This window comes from Chlorocebus sabaeus, chromosome 13, assembly GCF_047675955.1.
Source record: "Chlorocebus sabaeus isolate Y175 chromosome 13, mChlSab1.0.hap1, whole genome shotgun sequence".
NCBI lineage: Eukaryota > Metazoa > Chordata > Mammalia > Primates > Cercopithecidae > Chlorocebus > Chlorocebus sabaeus.
The window spans coordinates 40,604,878-40,621,135 of record NC_132916.1 but is presented as its reverse complement, the minus strand read 5'-3'; the positions used below and the strand labels follow the sequence as shown (position 1 = coordinate 40,621,135).

General features: G+C 36.7%; 1 protein-coding gene across 4 annotated transcripts in view; it reads right to left on the bottom strand.

Moving 5' to 3' along the window:
• The window catches only part of DSE (dermatan sulfate epimerase), a 66,924-nt gene that overhangs the window by 7,536 nt on the left and 43,130 nt on the right, over nt 1–16,258 (bottom strand). For all 4 annotated transcript variants that reach the window (XM_008007257.3, XM_073022431.1, XM_038000989.2 and 1 more), the window contains one exon: nt 3,558–3,811. In XM_008007257.3, coding sequence (XP_008005448.1) covers nt 3,558–3,811 — 254 coding nt within the window. The remainder of the gene's footprint in view (nt 1–3,557; nt 3,812–16,258) is intronic.

Here is a 16,258-nt window from a genome sequence, read left to right as displayed (position 1 = left end):
AAGTTCTTCCTGGCTAATATGGTGAAACACTGTCTCCACTAAAATTACAAAGAATTATCTAGGCATGTTGGCAGGTGCCTGTAGTCCCAGCTACTTGGGAGGCTGAGGCAGGAGAATGGTGTGAACCCAGGAGGCGGAGCTTGCAGTGAGTGGAGATTGCGCCACTGCACTCCAGCCTGGGCAACAGAGGGAGACTCCATCTCAAAAAAAAAAAAAAAAAAAAGGAAGTTCTTGACTCTATAAATGAAGATAAACCCTTAAATTAGTATCAGTCACTTTCTGATCTTTTAATAAACTCTATTACGTGTAAGATCACAAATGCATATAACTTTATGTTGGCAAGAGAGGATTTGTATATTAAGATTTTAATCAGTGTTCCTAAAAAACAATACTTGAAAATATTTTTAAAAGTTTATCTCTTCACAAAACTTGCATCATTATTTTATAGAATTTGTAATAGGTTGCACATACTATAAATGCTAAACAGTCTTCAATTCATATTGTCATTAGACAGCAACCTCTCATCCTTTATGTGCTTTAGATCCCACAGGATCTGAAAAGGCAGCAAAAGTGGGGCTGAGAAGCCACTGGAAAGGCAAATTAATAATGAAAAAATCAACTAGGAATCCTGAAACCACCAAAAAATGAGCTACATGATTTTGTCCAAGCAATTCTTCCATCTGTCACATTTTAATCTCCCCACTGAAAATTAAGTCTATAAAAATTTATAAAACCCTTTAACTCAGAAATGCTCGCTTTCTAGAATTGTTGCACTTAGTTGACAATAACTCCTCCTCACATTTCTGTAACATTTATAATTTATATAGCACTGAGCAGAATCTTAGTTAATCCTTTTAACAACCCAATTACGTATTATTGCCCCAAAACAGAAAGGCTGACTTTTTCAAGACCTCTGGCACATGACTAAAAATGAATACAACTTTAATCTCAACCTAGGTCTTTAGATTTAAGGGTTCGCTTAAAAACACGCAACCCTTGAGAATAAAATTAAGCCCAATGCTTCCTGGTGTGGATGTAGACACACTGCTTTACTCCAATTTGGTCCGACCAGCTCTGGGCCTAAATATAGGTCACAGGCTATGACTTGGCTCCTGATTAATGTGGGCAACTCAGCTCTCAGGCTTGGGTACGCAGAGGTGACTGTTCATATCCTGGCCTCTTCTGTCACCCATAACTGACATGTCAATATTCTGGATAGTTTTCGATTTCCATTCTCTACCATTCCAGTTTAAAATTCTAATTATCTTCATTCTTTTCCTCTGTGTCTTCCATCTCCCACCAGATACCAATGTGACTGATGCCTAAAATCAGGCCACTGTCCCCAGGATACCACATTACCTAATTTTCCTTATTTGTTCTTTACAACAACCCTCTTCAGAAGATATGAGGCCATGTCTACCAAAATATTTTGTAAATTGCAAATCTCTGTCAATACAAGGTACTGATATTGTTGTTAACTGAAGCTATGCCCTGTATTTTTTTTCTGCCACCCGCATACCTTGCCTGGAATGTTCTTTAACTTCCCCTTAAGTTCTCCTATCTATCTTCAAAGTTACAGGAAGAAAATTATTGAAAGAATACTGCTCTCTTGAATTCCAAGTTAATATACTCATTTTATATTTAACCATAAGGCTTTTCATGGTATCTTTTATTTTACTCTCTGGGGTTATTGTAACTACGGTGTAATCATTTAAACATTTCACATCTGTCTTCTTTCCAACTGATTTCTACCTCCTTCCGTCCAGTCTTGTCATAAATGTGTGTACTTATGTGGGGGCTCTGGAAGAGTGTCTGCCAGGGCCACCATAACTTTAATCAGAAAATAAATGCATAGGAAAATTCCTGCCAGGGCAAAATGACATATTTTGATTCAATCTAAACCAGCATTATTTTGGGTCACTGCTTATTATTTGGAATAATGTTATTTAGAAAGACTGAAGAAAGAAACTACTCCTCCCATTAAATAAATAAAAATTTACTTAAGGAAATAAAACTATAGTAGATTAAATTTAAGACCTGAGGCAGAAATTTGGCTCACCCAAGGAATCCTTTCACCATTTCATGATGGTGTCGTTTCACAGGCCTGGGGGTTTATAAATGGTTTGTTAGTGGATTAACACATTGTTTGCATTTTGACGTTTTACTTTTCTTTTCCTTTCTATTTATTTATTTATTTATTTATTTAAGACTGAGTCTCACTTTGTTGCCGAGGCTGGAGTGCAGTGGTGGGATCTCGGCTCACTGCAACCTCCACCTCCCGGGTTCAAGTGATTCTCCTGCCTCAGCCTCCTGAGTAGCTGGGATTATAGGCATACGCCACCATGCCCAGCTAATTTTTGTATTTTCAGTAGAGACGGGATTTCCCCATGTTGGCCAGGCTGGTCTCGAACTCCTGTCTTCAAGTGATCTGCCTGCCTTAGCCTTCCAAAGTGCTGGGATTAGGTGCGTGAGCCACTGCGCCTGACCTGATGTTTTAATTTTATGTTTTTGTGAGAGTAGGGGAAAAGGGGAGCTAGCATGAAAACTCACTCTCATAATTAAATTTTGCTTAAGTTATTATAAATGGAATTTCCCTTCTGAGAGAGATAACAAAATACAGTAGAAAGAGATTGAACTTTAAGGATGGCCAGAAGTGGGTCCAAATCCCAGCTGCCTTATATGGTTAATGTAAAGATTGAATAAAATATGGAAAAAGACTAGCACATGTCATATGCTCAGTTAATGTTAGTTTCTTTTCCTCTAAGACCCAATTAAAAGTGAAGGTTGGTTGATGTGACAAGGGAGAAAGCTAGATTTGGTTGAAATCTGATATTGGATAATCAACAAAATGCTTAATAATTCTTATGGGGAATATAATCGAGTTAAATTCTGTTAGATTTCCAAGCTCCAATTATATATTTAATATTCTGATAATTCCCTGTGATCTCAGAGCTGCTTTTCTTAAACACAATCTTAATCATTTATAGATTTCTACAGAAGTTGTAATTTAGAGTTAAAAGAACAAAGAAAATGTATTATTGGCAATTATGCAATATGTTAAAGCAAAGTAGCTACACAATCCACAAAAGTTGCTTCCAATTTGGATGTAAATAATCCAGATTGGTTGTTTTAAATATTAAGAGGAAAAAATAGTAGTGGTGTTATGATTCCCATCTGTGTGCTGGAAATCTTCATTTCAAATAACAAACCATCTGTTTAGCTTTTTAAAATTTCATTTATTCCAGGAGGGCTGTCTTCACTGTCAAAATTCTCTGGAAAAATGAATATTCATCACTGACCCTGAGTTGTGAAGATTTGTTCTGGGATAATCATAAGCCATAATTAGATAATGTGCCGGCTAATATACTAGCGGAAAATAAGGAGGAGATGTCCCTCAATTAACTAAGAGACACTGTAGGGACTACTTCATTTCATGGGTTTAGTTAGGATCCAAGTATGAACATGTACTAATAATGGGTATAAAAATGCTTTGCTCACAACATGGCAACTACGACTTCTGTCAGCTCAGGCATCACCTCGGCTGTGTCCACACACACCTTGATTCATCAGGACTAGGCTTCCTGTGAGCAAAGCCATGCAGTTGGTGGGCTGATGATTGTGCAGGTATTGAAATCCCCATCCTCTCCTGTATGAAGTTTCATACATATACCCTGAGGCATTGGCAATCACTTCAAGAAACTTCTCCTGTTGTGTCTTGCTCAGGTAGTTGTACAAGAAGTCATAAGCAGTGGCAAAACCAACCAGGGAGTGAGCAAGCGGGACCTCATCCCAAGGAGCATCTTTCACCAACCTGTAAAGGAAAATAAATCATGGAAATGAGTTCATCAGACTCACAGCTTTCATCACACTTCCAAAGTGTCTATTTCTCAGAACTAAAGGGCACAACTGAAGATACAATCCAAGGGCTTAATGACGCACAACTGACTTCCCTCCACATTATAATGAAACATATAGCATAGCTTGTCTAAAATGTGAAAATTATACAGTTAACAGTTTTCTCTCTCAGGATTCTGGCAACATCAAGATGTTGAGAATTTTTACTTTTGATTTTTTATTCATGACAAGAAGTAGTAGAATATATTCAAAGAGATCTAAAGCATAGAACATATGTTGGCAGGGCAAAATTCTTTGGAGTACGAATTTAACCAGTGCTCACCCATTCCTCCTTTTTGCTTAAATAAGACACTCTCAGTTGTATGCTTATGGCCACCTTGCTAAGACAGTTGAACATATGTATTTCCTCTTATTTGCCATAGCTGGTCAATGCGAAGGTATCGTGGTCCATAATCCATGACCTCTCAATCTGCACAGACCCACTTGGTCATCACCATGGTGTGAAGCGTGACTAACGTGAGTGGGAGCTGATTCTAACTCAGAATTTTTATATCCCTCTTTCCCATAAACTGAACTGCACTGCCTTAAAGGTCTTTCAAATATCTTTGTAAGAAATCTAAAAGTTGATCTTCTGTTAAGAATTACATTGTCATTTTCCAGGAAGCCAAATTTCTGTTTGACTAGTTACATTATTCTGCAAATTAGTGTGTGGCTTGCATTAAGCAGGAAGCAAAAAAAAAAAGGATCTTTCACAATCAGAATTCTAAGGAATTATCCAGAAAACCCTTCCTATCTGTTCAGGATGTATTTGAGTAATCTCCAAGTGAGGGAAACAAATCAAAAGTGTGCTGCACCTGTGGGAGGTAGAAGCAGCACTTAATTAGGGATGAAGCTAAAGCTTAACATTTTTTATGCCACGAACCTCTTTTGGCAATCTAGCGAAGCCTTGACCTCTTTCTCAAAATGTTTTAAAATTCATAAGACATAATTAAGGATACATGGAAATCTATTATTTTGAAATATAATTATCAATACACATATTTTAAAAATAATAATACAGGTAGCTTTTTTATTAAGACATGAAATACCAACATTTAATAGCAGGGATAATAACTACCATAATTTATAAGTGGTAATAAACATAAATTTTGAGATGTCTATAACAACTGTAATGTAGTATGAAAATATCTGTGATAACCTGTCTGTAACTTTGTTCCAGATTCTCCCAATACCATCACAATTAGTTATCTCTACTCATGACTGGAAGAAATGTTGGATTTCAGTTAAAGTTAGTAAAAATTAAGATGTATTAGTTCTCTCAAACAAACCTTACAGACCTCAGCTTAAAAATACTTTAAAATGTTCTGAGAGACTACCTCTTCCAGATTATGTTTCTCCTTTAGAAGTTTATGCTAAAGAAATGGCCTAGGCGAGGGCTTCCCTGGTCACCCTATCAGAATTTCATCATCCTCCCAAAATAATATTTAATTCCCCCTTTTTTTCCCTTTAGCAAATATATGTTGAATATGTCTATGTATATGTATCCCCTCCTAGAATTTAAGTTCTATAAGGGCAGGACTTTTTTCTTCACTATTGTATTCGCAATTGGATCCCCAATCATAGAACAGTGTGGTACATGACAGATGTTCAATAAATATTTTCAGAAAGAAGGAAAAAGTGGAGGAACAAACCTATAACTCACTGTCAGCCACACTGCTGGCAGTGATTATGTGATCATTATGAAATCAGGAATTTGGAGAGATCCCTTTATATTTAGTAATAATTTCAGCGTTTGGTTACCATGCAGTGTTTGGTACTAAAAAGATTGAGGAGTTTCTTAGTAATTTAGTAACAGACAAAGCTGCCTTGCTCTAGCCAGTCAGCTTGCCGGTGTGTGTACTATTTGTAAACAGACGATGAGTGTTTCCCTACTTCTAGGAAAAAACAATTCATACTGCACACGCGTTGCCAGGGAGTTGGGAATATCATCTTCACTGACTCATGGTGACTGGTGGGCCAGGCAGGGAAGTCAGGTCATTTGTTTCCCAACTTGTGTCACTGTACCATGTCATGATGCATCTATAAATGGCAGTATATACACCGACTCATGATAAAGCTGATGTCAATGAATCGCTACCAGCCATCAAACCCTCACATGTGTGATTAACCAATAAGTTTATTTTTATAGATAAGCAGAATATTTGATATAATTCTCATCCTTCAGGAAATGTCATGCAAATTTCTGTGAAAATGTCTAAGCCCCAACATGCAGTTTGTTTATTTCAAACAGTTTCAAATTCAATGAAACATTGGCACCCCAAAAGAAAAAAGTTTATGGCACCTTCAGGTCTGTCCCTCTATCTTTAGAAAAGCTGACCTGTAATAGTTGTATTTCTAAAAAGTTATCTAAATCTTTTATCAACACGGTCTTACCCAGCCTTAGATACAAAGTGAAATAATGGAAGAGACTATATTTTACAGTCACAAAAACCAACAGAAATTTGCTCTTAGTTCATAGATGGCAGCTGAGAAACTATCTTATCCAATGTGATCCTGACCAGTAATAAATCAGTTCACTGTAAAAGGTGGTTAAGTGGGAAATTATTTTTTTAAAAAACCAGACAGACATTAATTTATGAATTGTATTTCAACTTAAAATATATCCATGTGTACACACATTCACCAATCTTTTGAAGGTGAGCCAAAACCTATTCTCTGAATATGGGTCTACAGATGGAGTTTCATTGTTCTTTCCTGCAAAGAACACACATGACACATCATCACAATTTCCAGCTTTGGTTTCTTTATAATATAGGAAGAAATTAAAGATACCTGTGAGGGAATGCAGAAGCCTTCTAGATTTTTATGAGTTTTTCCCTAATCTTCTACAAATCTCATTCATACTGTATCACAACAGCAATTTTTTACAGTAAGTTATTCCAAAGCTTTTAAGTTGGTTCTAGAAATATTAGCTTTTTCTTTTTGAACTCACACTTTATCTATTTATATTATTAAAACTGTCTCATTGCAGGTATTAGGGAAACTGTGTTACCTGGTTTGAGAACAAATACAGCTGACACTTGCTCAGCAGGTAACTGTACTAGGGGGAACAGAAATAAATGTAAAGGGCAACCTACAAGTCCTGACATTCAGCTATCGTGTTACACAAGGAATGGAAGCTAGGTTCACTGGCAAGTTAGTTAAGGGAGGTTAATTAAGGAAATAATATTTACGCTATTCCTCTTCTGTAAACTACACTTTCACCCCTTAGAGCAGCTGTTCTCAAAGTAAGGCCCAGGGAGGGGCTTCCGAGACTACTATATTTTGGAGAAATCACAAATAAGAATTATTTTCATAATAACATAAAGATGTTATATGTTGATATTTGCACTGATGGTACAAAAGCAGTATTAAGTAAAACTGCTGTAACCTTAGCAGGAATCCAAGCAGGGGCACTAAACTGCCCTAGTAGTCCTTGTATGATTTTGCACTGCCATGCACTCATGTTTTTGTTGTTGTTGTTGTTTAATTTTTAAAGCCAATTTTATTTAAAAATATCCTTGATGAAGTAGTAAAAATGATTAATTTTTATAAAATCTCAACTCTTTGAGTATACATCTTTCTAATATCCTATGTGATTAAATGGAGTACCAAATTACAAGACTGTCACAAATAAAAGAAGTCATGCACTGAGTTGAGAGCTGAGCTAGCTGGGTTTTGTCATCAAACATCATTTTTACGTGACAGAATGATCAACTGACAAATTATAGTTATTTTGATTTGGGTGTTAGAATAGAAATTTTCTTGAAAATAAACAAGGAAGGCCTGCCAGTTCAAGGAAAGCTGAAAGCCTTTGTTGCCAGTGACAAACTTGGAGCTTTCAACCGGAAATAAGAATTTTGGAAAATTTGTATCCATTACCAAGAGCTTAAGAGCTTACCAATACTTAAAGATTTTTCTGATGAAATCAGTGAGAACATCAACAAAAATGATTTTTATATTGTATAAATAAATGTGTTAACATTTGGTAGACTGAAATAACTCAGTGAACAAACATGCAAAATAACAAAGGCATGATGTCATAAAACCATGCACGGGTAAGACAGCCACTCCTAAGTGTAAAATACGCTAATGGATTTTAATGTAAAAGAGTATGAAGAGTTCATTAACATGGCTTCAGATTCTATACTGCAATTAATTTTTATGGAACCACTACCAGTCAAGTTTTAGTGTAGTGTCAAAGAAGAATATTCACAATTATTTGAAAAGATTATTAAAATACTCCTCCCTCATCAATCACATATTCCTGTGAGGCTGGATTTTCTTCATATACTTCAACCAAAAAAACACATAGCAACAAACCAAATGCAGAAGCAGACACATAAGATTTGCAAAAACGTAAAACAATACCTTCCTTCTATTTTTTGTTTTAAAAAACATAGTTTGGCTGGGTACAGTGGCTTATGCCTGTAATCCTAGTGCTTTAGGAAGCCAAGGCAGGAGGATTGCTTGAGCCCAGGAGTTCCACATAGCAAAACTGTCTCTACACAAAATAACTTTTTAAAAACTAGCTGGGCATGGTGGCATGCACCTGAAGTCCCAGCTTAGGAAGCTGAGGCAGGAGGATTGCTGGAGCCCACAAGTTCAAAGCTGCAGTGAGCTATGACTGCACCACTGCACTCCAGCCTGGGTGACACAGTGAGACTATGTACCTTAAAAAAAAAAATATATATATATATATATATATACACACACACACACATATATACGTGTGTGTGTGTGTGTGTGTATATAGTTATTTTTTCCTAAAAATGGTTATTTTAATATGAAATGAGCTTTAAAAATATATAAATATGAGTAAATGAACAAACAAATGTTTCAAACGTCTCAGTTTTAATTTCTATTATGGTAAACTTTGATAGACACAGCCCGAATAAACAAAGCTGTTTGAAGGCCTTGTTAATTTTTAAGAGTACAAAGTACTTCCAAGTCCAAAAAGTTTAAAAAATGATGCTTTGAATATTTGCAACGGTGAATTTATGTGAAATAAATTAATCTGAATACAGGAGAGAGCTATTGATTTTCTGAGGGTAAGGGTGGAACGTTGGTGTGGAAAGGCATAGAGTTGGTCGTGATGTGCTGTGTCTATGAATGAAGCTGTGACTCTGAAAGGAAGAATGAACCATAACTGTTTTTCCAAAGTTGAGCAGTCTCATTAATCCAAATTTTTGTACCAATTTTAAATGGATAGTCTGCTTCTATTATCATAAATGCTTTTTAAACGATTATGTAAGGAATTGCTATTATCATAAATGCTTTTTAAACGATTATGTAAGGAATATAATAGTAGGCAATCTAAGAAGTCTGTATCACTAAAAATGTGATTGTTTATTTGATTAAATAACCATTAAAAGGAACTCTAAAAACAATGTTGGTATCTATTTTTATTGGTATAGATTTGAACTACAAGTGATTAAACGCTTCCATTTTTAAAATTTTCATATAGTTTTGATATAGACAGTCTATAGAAAATAATTACCTGTGAAAAGATTAAAATTTAATATTACAAGGTTCACAGAATATTATTTAAATTTGTATACTGTTGTCTTAGCCCAGGCTACCATAACAAAATGCCATAGGCTGGGTAGCTTAAACAACAGAAATTTATTTTTTACAAGTTCTGGAAGTTGGATATCTGATATCAGTGTGCCAGCATGGTCGGGTTTTGGTGAGAGCTCTGTTCCTGGCTTTTAGAAGGCCACCATATTTCTGTGTGATCACCTGGCCTTTCCTAGGTGTATGGTGTGGGGATAGGGCAAGTGTGAGAGAGACTGCACAGGAGTACAAGCTCTCCGGCACCTCCTCTTATCAGGGCACTTATCCTGTCATGAGAGCCCTGCATTTAGGACCTTCATCTAAATCTAATTCTCTCCTTTAGGCCCTATTCTCTAAATACTTCCACACAAAGGGTTAGGGCTTCAATATGAATTTTGAGGAGGGTCCCATTCAGTCCACAGCAACTGTCTATTTCATTTACACAAATATTGCTAAAATAAACACTTGGAATAAAAAGAAATTAGGTCTTTGAAACCAAAGATGTGCCAAGAGATCACTCATACTTATTTAAATTAATCAACAGTATACAAGAAACAAATAACTAGGAACAATAGCAGAACTCATAATTCCCCTTATAATTAATCCTATTTCCTAGTACTTTTCAGAATCTAACAATTTTATAGCGGGCTGTTCCATATGTAGCTATGTTCCAAAGGTCACTATTTGATCCACAGTATAGGCAAATCTACATATTTTTTGAAAGTGTATTTAAATGAGACTTTATGACTTGTCAGACCTTTCCAACAAAGGAGGAGAACTCCATTAAAATGATCCATGTTCTTTTTCTCATTTTCAGAATAACTATAGTTTTACCAACCTATAAAATATTTACTTAGTAAATTCATAAAGTAGAAGATTCACGTTTAAAATCTGATTTTATACAGTAGATAGTTATGGAACTACAAATTTAAGTTAAAATGAAACAAGCTTTACAAAAATTATAAATTTACATTCAGAACACAACGGTGAACTCCTTAGAAATTGCAAACTCTAAAATTACCAGGGTAGTGCACCATCAGCTTCCCATTTGCTAGCTTTGCTGCAGCTGTGTCTGCTGTACATATGCCGCACCTCTGTCCACGTGCACTTAGCCACACCATCAAAATAGGCCAGAATTAGGTCAACTCTATTTTTAAAATGTAAATTAGTCTATTCATTCTAAAAGTCTCCTGAACACAGTAACTTGATAGAAAACCATTTAATATTCAACCAAACGCCTTTGTGTGTTTGGAAACAACCTCCAGTAAGTTAAGACAGTCATGTATTACCACTCCTTTTAAAAACATGACTAATGCAGCAGTGATTCATCTTTTTTTCCCCTCCATTTTAAATGCGAAAACTAACCATGAATGTTAAATGTTAGTAACATGTTAAATTTGGTATGGAATTCCTATAAAATGTAGCTAAAGGGAAGTGGATTTCTCACCTCTGTGGCCTCATCTGTAAAGCACATTGGGCCTTGGCAGACATTTGCCAAGAGGATCAGAGTAAGCCTAGAAGATAGAGACTTAATCTAGGAGGCTCTGAGTGGGTAGTCAGCAATCCAAGGGGAATGTTCAGCTAATCTCTGGCCTGGCTTGGCATCCATATTCTAAGTGTTTGATCAGGTGGCTAAAGGTTAGCCCTGGCATTGTGAAACAAAATGCACAGGGAGGGAAAGGAGAGGAGGGAGGGAAAGGAGAGGAGGGTGTACTTCATATTAATTAAGCACACATTATGTGCCCAAGCCTCTACATACATTATGTCATTTCATCTTCTCAAGTCAATATCAGGTATTCCATCCCCATTTTATAGATTGTGAAAAGGCAATTTGGATAGGAGATTACTTGTTCAAGGCCACACAGTTAAAATGGTGAAGCTGAGAATGGAAACCAGAATTATCTGAATCTAGAATGGGTTTTACTTCTTAGTGAGGCGGAAGAACGGTGCTTTCAAAGAAAGTCACCAAGTTTGCAATAAGAACTGAGTCAGAACATGCCAGTGTCAGTGGCTCTACCAACAGCTAGGCAGAAGGGTCTATATGCTGAAACACAACACAGGGTTCTAAGCCTTGCCATTTTCATGACACCAAGACAGAACAGGCATGAGATCTGAGAAAAGGGGCACACAGTAGAAGAAAAGATACTACAATGCTGTGCTCATGTGGTTGCTCAGGGCCCACCCAAGGAACATGAGACACCAATCATCTAGAATTCCTGAGCAACTCTTTCCTTCCCTCATGAGCCTGCGCACCTAATGTACTACTCTAAGGTAGAGTTGGTCCAGGGGATGGTGGTTCTGGTTTGCATATTCAGAACCTTGGGCCCCTTAAGGTAGTAACAAACACTATCTTCTTGATCAAACCCTAGCCAGGCTCCTCTGTGCCTTCTTCTTGGCTAGGCCTCAACCTCATTCTATGAAGAGTAAACACTAACATGTTTCTAATAGCTCAAGGTTATATCCCTGAGATGACCCTCTCCCTGTTGAAAGTGTCTGCCTAAGAAACTCAAGGCTTCCAAAAAATTTGTTTGTTCCAGTCAACATTTGAGGATAGGGTCTCTGTCTCCCAGTCTCTGTGGGAGGATAGAATTCTACCTTCGATAACTGCCACTTAGCAGACATGTGATTAGTTAGCCTAATCACATGTACATTGACTACCCTTTGTAATTTTTCTCTTTCCTGGCTCTACTAAGCCCCTGCTTGCTCTCCTCCCTTTAAAATACCTATTCACCTCTGTACAAATTGAAGTTCAGTTCAGTTTATGCTGAACTCTTTCCCTTATTGAAATAGTTACTACTGATTAAAACTTATCCTTGCCACTTTAGTGTCTGGTATTGTTTACCTTTGACACTGGCCAGGGCTAGAGTACACAGAAATGGACAATGAGCTTTCCTTTTTCAATATCTACTTTGGGAACAAAACTACTTTCCGTTTCTGGAAACAATTGCTAGAAGGGTGAACAGTATGACAGAATGGGAACTCATTGTATGTTAAGACATTTTCAGGGAAAATAACTTATGAGCCCTGAAATGTAAAAAACCATTTCCTCTCACAGTCTATATTTCTATATTAATTAAATCACTGGATTTAATACAGCAGCATATTACCACTTAATTTCATTTTAATGCTATGAATTCAATATCCCAAATGTTAAATTCTAAAACATAAAATTTAAGTCAACTTGGCCCCACTCAAGCAGAATACCGAGGAGTCAATTATGCCAGAGCAGAAACCAAAAGAAACACGTTTTACTCAAATGAAAAATATTCTAGATGATTTGTAAATAAAAAGAATCGAAGTGTCGGAATATACCAAGTTAATGAAAATAAAATGTAGAGTAGTGCTGTTAAATGGGAAAAGGCATTTCCATGTCATTATCTCAACGTTTACTTCGATGACATGAAGTATTATTACCCAAATATCTAAGCATGCCACCCAAACATAATATATTTAAATGGAATCAAACAACATTTATAATTGTAACCCCTTTTAACTGAATAAGTATGCTTTGCCCTAATATTCAACCTACAAGAGGTGAGAGGAAGAAACATGATAAGTAAAAATGATTCAAATTTAGGAACAAGACCTCTATTTTGGTAGAATGGCAGAGCTCAAAGGACTACAGTTAAAAATACACTTACATATCAAATTCTAATGACAAATTCTGAAAGAATCTATTATAATGGAGAAATTTTAAAACCTGGAAAGGCAATAGGAGGGAATAACCAGGTCTGCCTATATTGTTCACGAAAAGTATGATTTAATGATATTTACCCATTTTAAAAAGGAGCTTGATATTTTAAATGTCTAACATGTTTTACAACTATATGTGTAAAATATGTTTCAAAAAGTTCAGTTGGACAACTTACTGATGTTATCACTTAGTCAATGTCTATGCAAGCACCAGTGATCATGTGAGAAGCCATACAGACAATTTCCAGTTAACAACTGACAGTAGTCAGTATGATTTTAAGAAAAAAAAATAAACATGCAAGAACAGCCAGGATGATGGACAGTGGCCAGCCCTGTCAGAGAAGAAAACATAATATATAAATGTTGGCTTGGGCAAGAACTGAGCAGTTATAATAACTGTATGTAGTTGACACATTTATTTACCTTATAAAAGTTTAAAATAAATTTTATAAGACACATCAAAAATATGCCATCTATTTTAAATATAACATGACTCCGAAGGGCAAGAAGTCTATAATGAAGAATAAAAATCTAAAGATTCTGAACACTAAGTATTTCCCAATGAAAAAGATTTAATCAAACTATCAACCTTACAGTGCAGTCAAAAAGCTCCTCACACATACACACACACACACACACACACACACACACACACACACACACAGAGGCCAATTAGCTGTTTAGAACCTGTGACAGGCAAAATATCAGTCCCCCAAGAATCTATGCATACATTACCTTCCATTGGGGCAAACGGACTTTTGTAGATATGATTAAAAACCTTGGGATGGGAGATTATTCTAGATTACCCAGGTGGTCCCAATGTAGTCACATGGGTCCTTAAAAGCAAAGAACCTTTCTTGGCCATGGTCGGAGAGAGATGTGACCATGGAGGAAGAATCAAAAAGATGCAAGGTTGCTAGCTTTGAAGGTGAAGGCAGGGAGCCACAAGCAAAGGAATATATGTTAACTCCAAAAGCTAGAAAAAGGCAAAGAAAAGTATTCTGCCCTAGAGCTTCCAGAATAAAATGTAGCCCTGCTAACAGCTTGATTTTAGCCCTGTGTTATACTTTTACAACACTGTAAGATCAATCTGTGCTGTTTTAAGCCATGGAGTACATGGTAATTTGTTACAACCTTTGTATGCATTTTTAGGCAGTCAAGGACTACCAGAGACTTGAGGAAATCCCATAATAGGACAAAAGAGACCCAAACGAACAAAGTGATTAATGCAGCTTGGGAGAAATTAAATCATGCAGGTAGAAAGAAATTTCAAGACAAAAGAAGTTCTTGAAATGGAAAACAAAATAGCAGGAAGGTAAGTGCAATAAAAGGGCTGGGGCGAAAGTTGAAGAAACCTTGAAAATGCAAAAAAAGTAAGAAAATGAAATAGAAAACAGGAGAGGGGAAAAAAAAAGAGGACTGGCCCAAGAGGTTAAACACGTGAAAAAGAGGGAATAAAAAGAAAAAAGCAAAAAAAAGAAAGAAAAAGAGATCCAAATATATCAAGGAAAGTCGCTAGAACTAAAGGGCATGGGTTTCCATATTGAAAGAATCCATGAAGTGCACAGTACATGGATGAACACAGACTCATCTCAAAACAAGATACATCATCTCGTAATTTCAAAACACTGGTAACATAAAAAGATCCTAAATGCTTCAGAGTGGAATATCAGGTTTCATTCAAAGCATCAGGAAGAGTGGGGTCAGACATCTCAACAGCAACACTAGACACCAGTATACAATAAAACGATGACTCGAAAACTCGGAGAGACAATTTCCAGACTATAATTTCATAGCCAGCCAAGCTACCCTTTAAACATGAGGAAAGGAAAAACACACGCAGACATCCAAGATCTCAAAATTTACCTCTCATAAATGCTTTCTCTGGAAGCCAGTGGAAAATATCTCCACCTAAATTAGGATGTATATCAAAAAGAAGACATGGCACAAGGAATCCAATACAAGAGAAAAAAGAACAAAGATGGCTGTAGAGCGGACCCGGCCGCAAGCAATCTGCATCCTAGCAAGTCAAAAAGCTGCAGCATTACTTCTTCAAAAAGATGAATTATTTTTTTAAAATGTCTTATTAAGAATGTCTTGTTTGAACAGATAGAAAACTTACACAACTGGCTGAGAGTCTGGCTAGTCATTAGAGGTAAGCAAATAAAACAAAGAGCTATTATGAATCCAAGAGAAAACAGAGTTGTACACACATTGAAAGGTCATTACAGTATACAATATAGTTCAGTTGTCAATAACTTTTGCCTTGTTAAAATATGCAAACAGGCCGGGCACGGTGGCTCATGCCTATAATCCCAGCACTTTGGGAGGCCAAGGTGGGTGGATCACCTGAGGTCGGGAGTTTGAGACCAGCCCAACCAACATGCAGAAACCCCATCTCTACTAAAAATACAACATTAGCTGGGCGTGGTGGCACATGCCTGTAATCCCAGCACTTGGGAGGCTGAGGCAGGAGAATCGCTTGAACCCAGGAGGTGGAGGTTGCAGTGAGCTGAGATCGTGCCATTGCACTCCATCCTGGGCAACAAGAGCGAAACTCTGTCTAAAAAAAAATATACACACACACACACATATATACACACACACATATATATGCATATACACACATATATACATACATATATACTTATATACATACACATATATACATATATATGCAAACACTTGATAATCCTCTCATTAAAATTATGGCATATTTATAAAATATGACAGATCTATATTATAATGAAAATAACTTATCTGTGTCAGAGTGAGAGGGAGAGATGATGCATCTGCAAGCCAAGAACACCAAAGATTGCCTACAACCACCAGAAGCTAGGAGAGCAGCTTGGGAAAGTCTCTCCTTCAGAGAGCCTCCAGAAGGAATGAAGCCTATTGATATCTTGATTTCAGACTTCCAGCCTCCAGAACTGAGAGAGAATAAATTTCTGTTGGTTTAAGCTACCTAGTCTATGGTATTTTGTTACAGCAGCCCTGGCAACAAATACACCGACACTAAAAAACCTGATTGGCCATTGCTGCCATCTCGTACCCTCCCCATCATCTTCCTGCTGCTGCTCGAACACGCAGTTACTCTTGTTTACTTGAAAGAGCA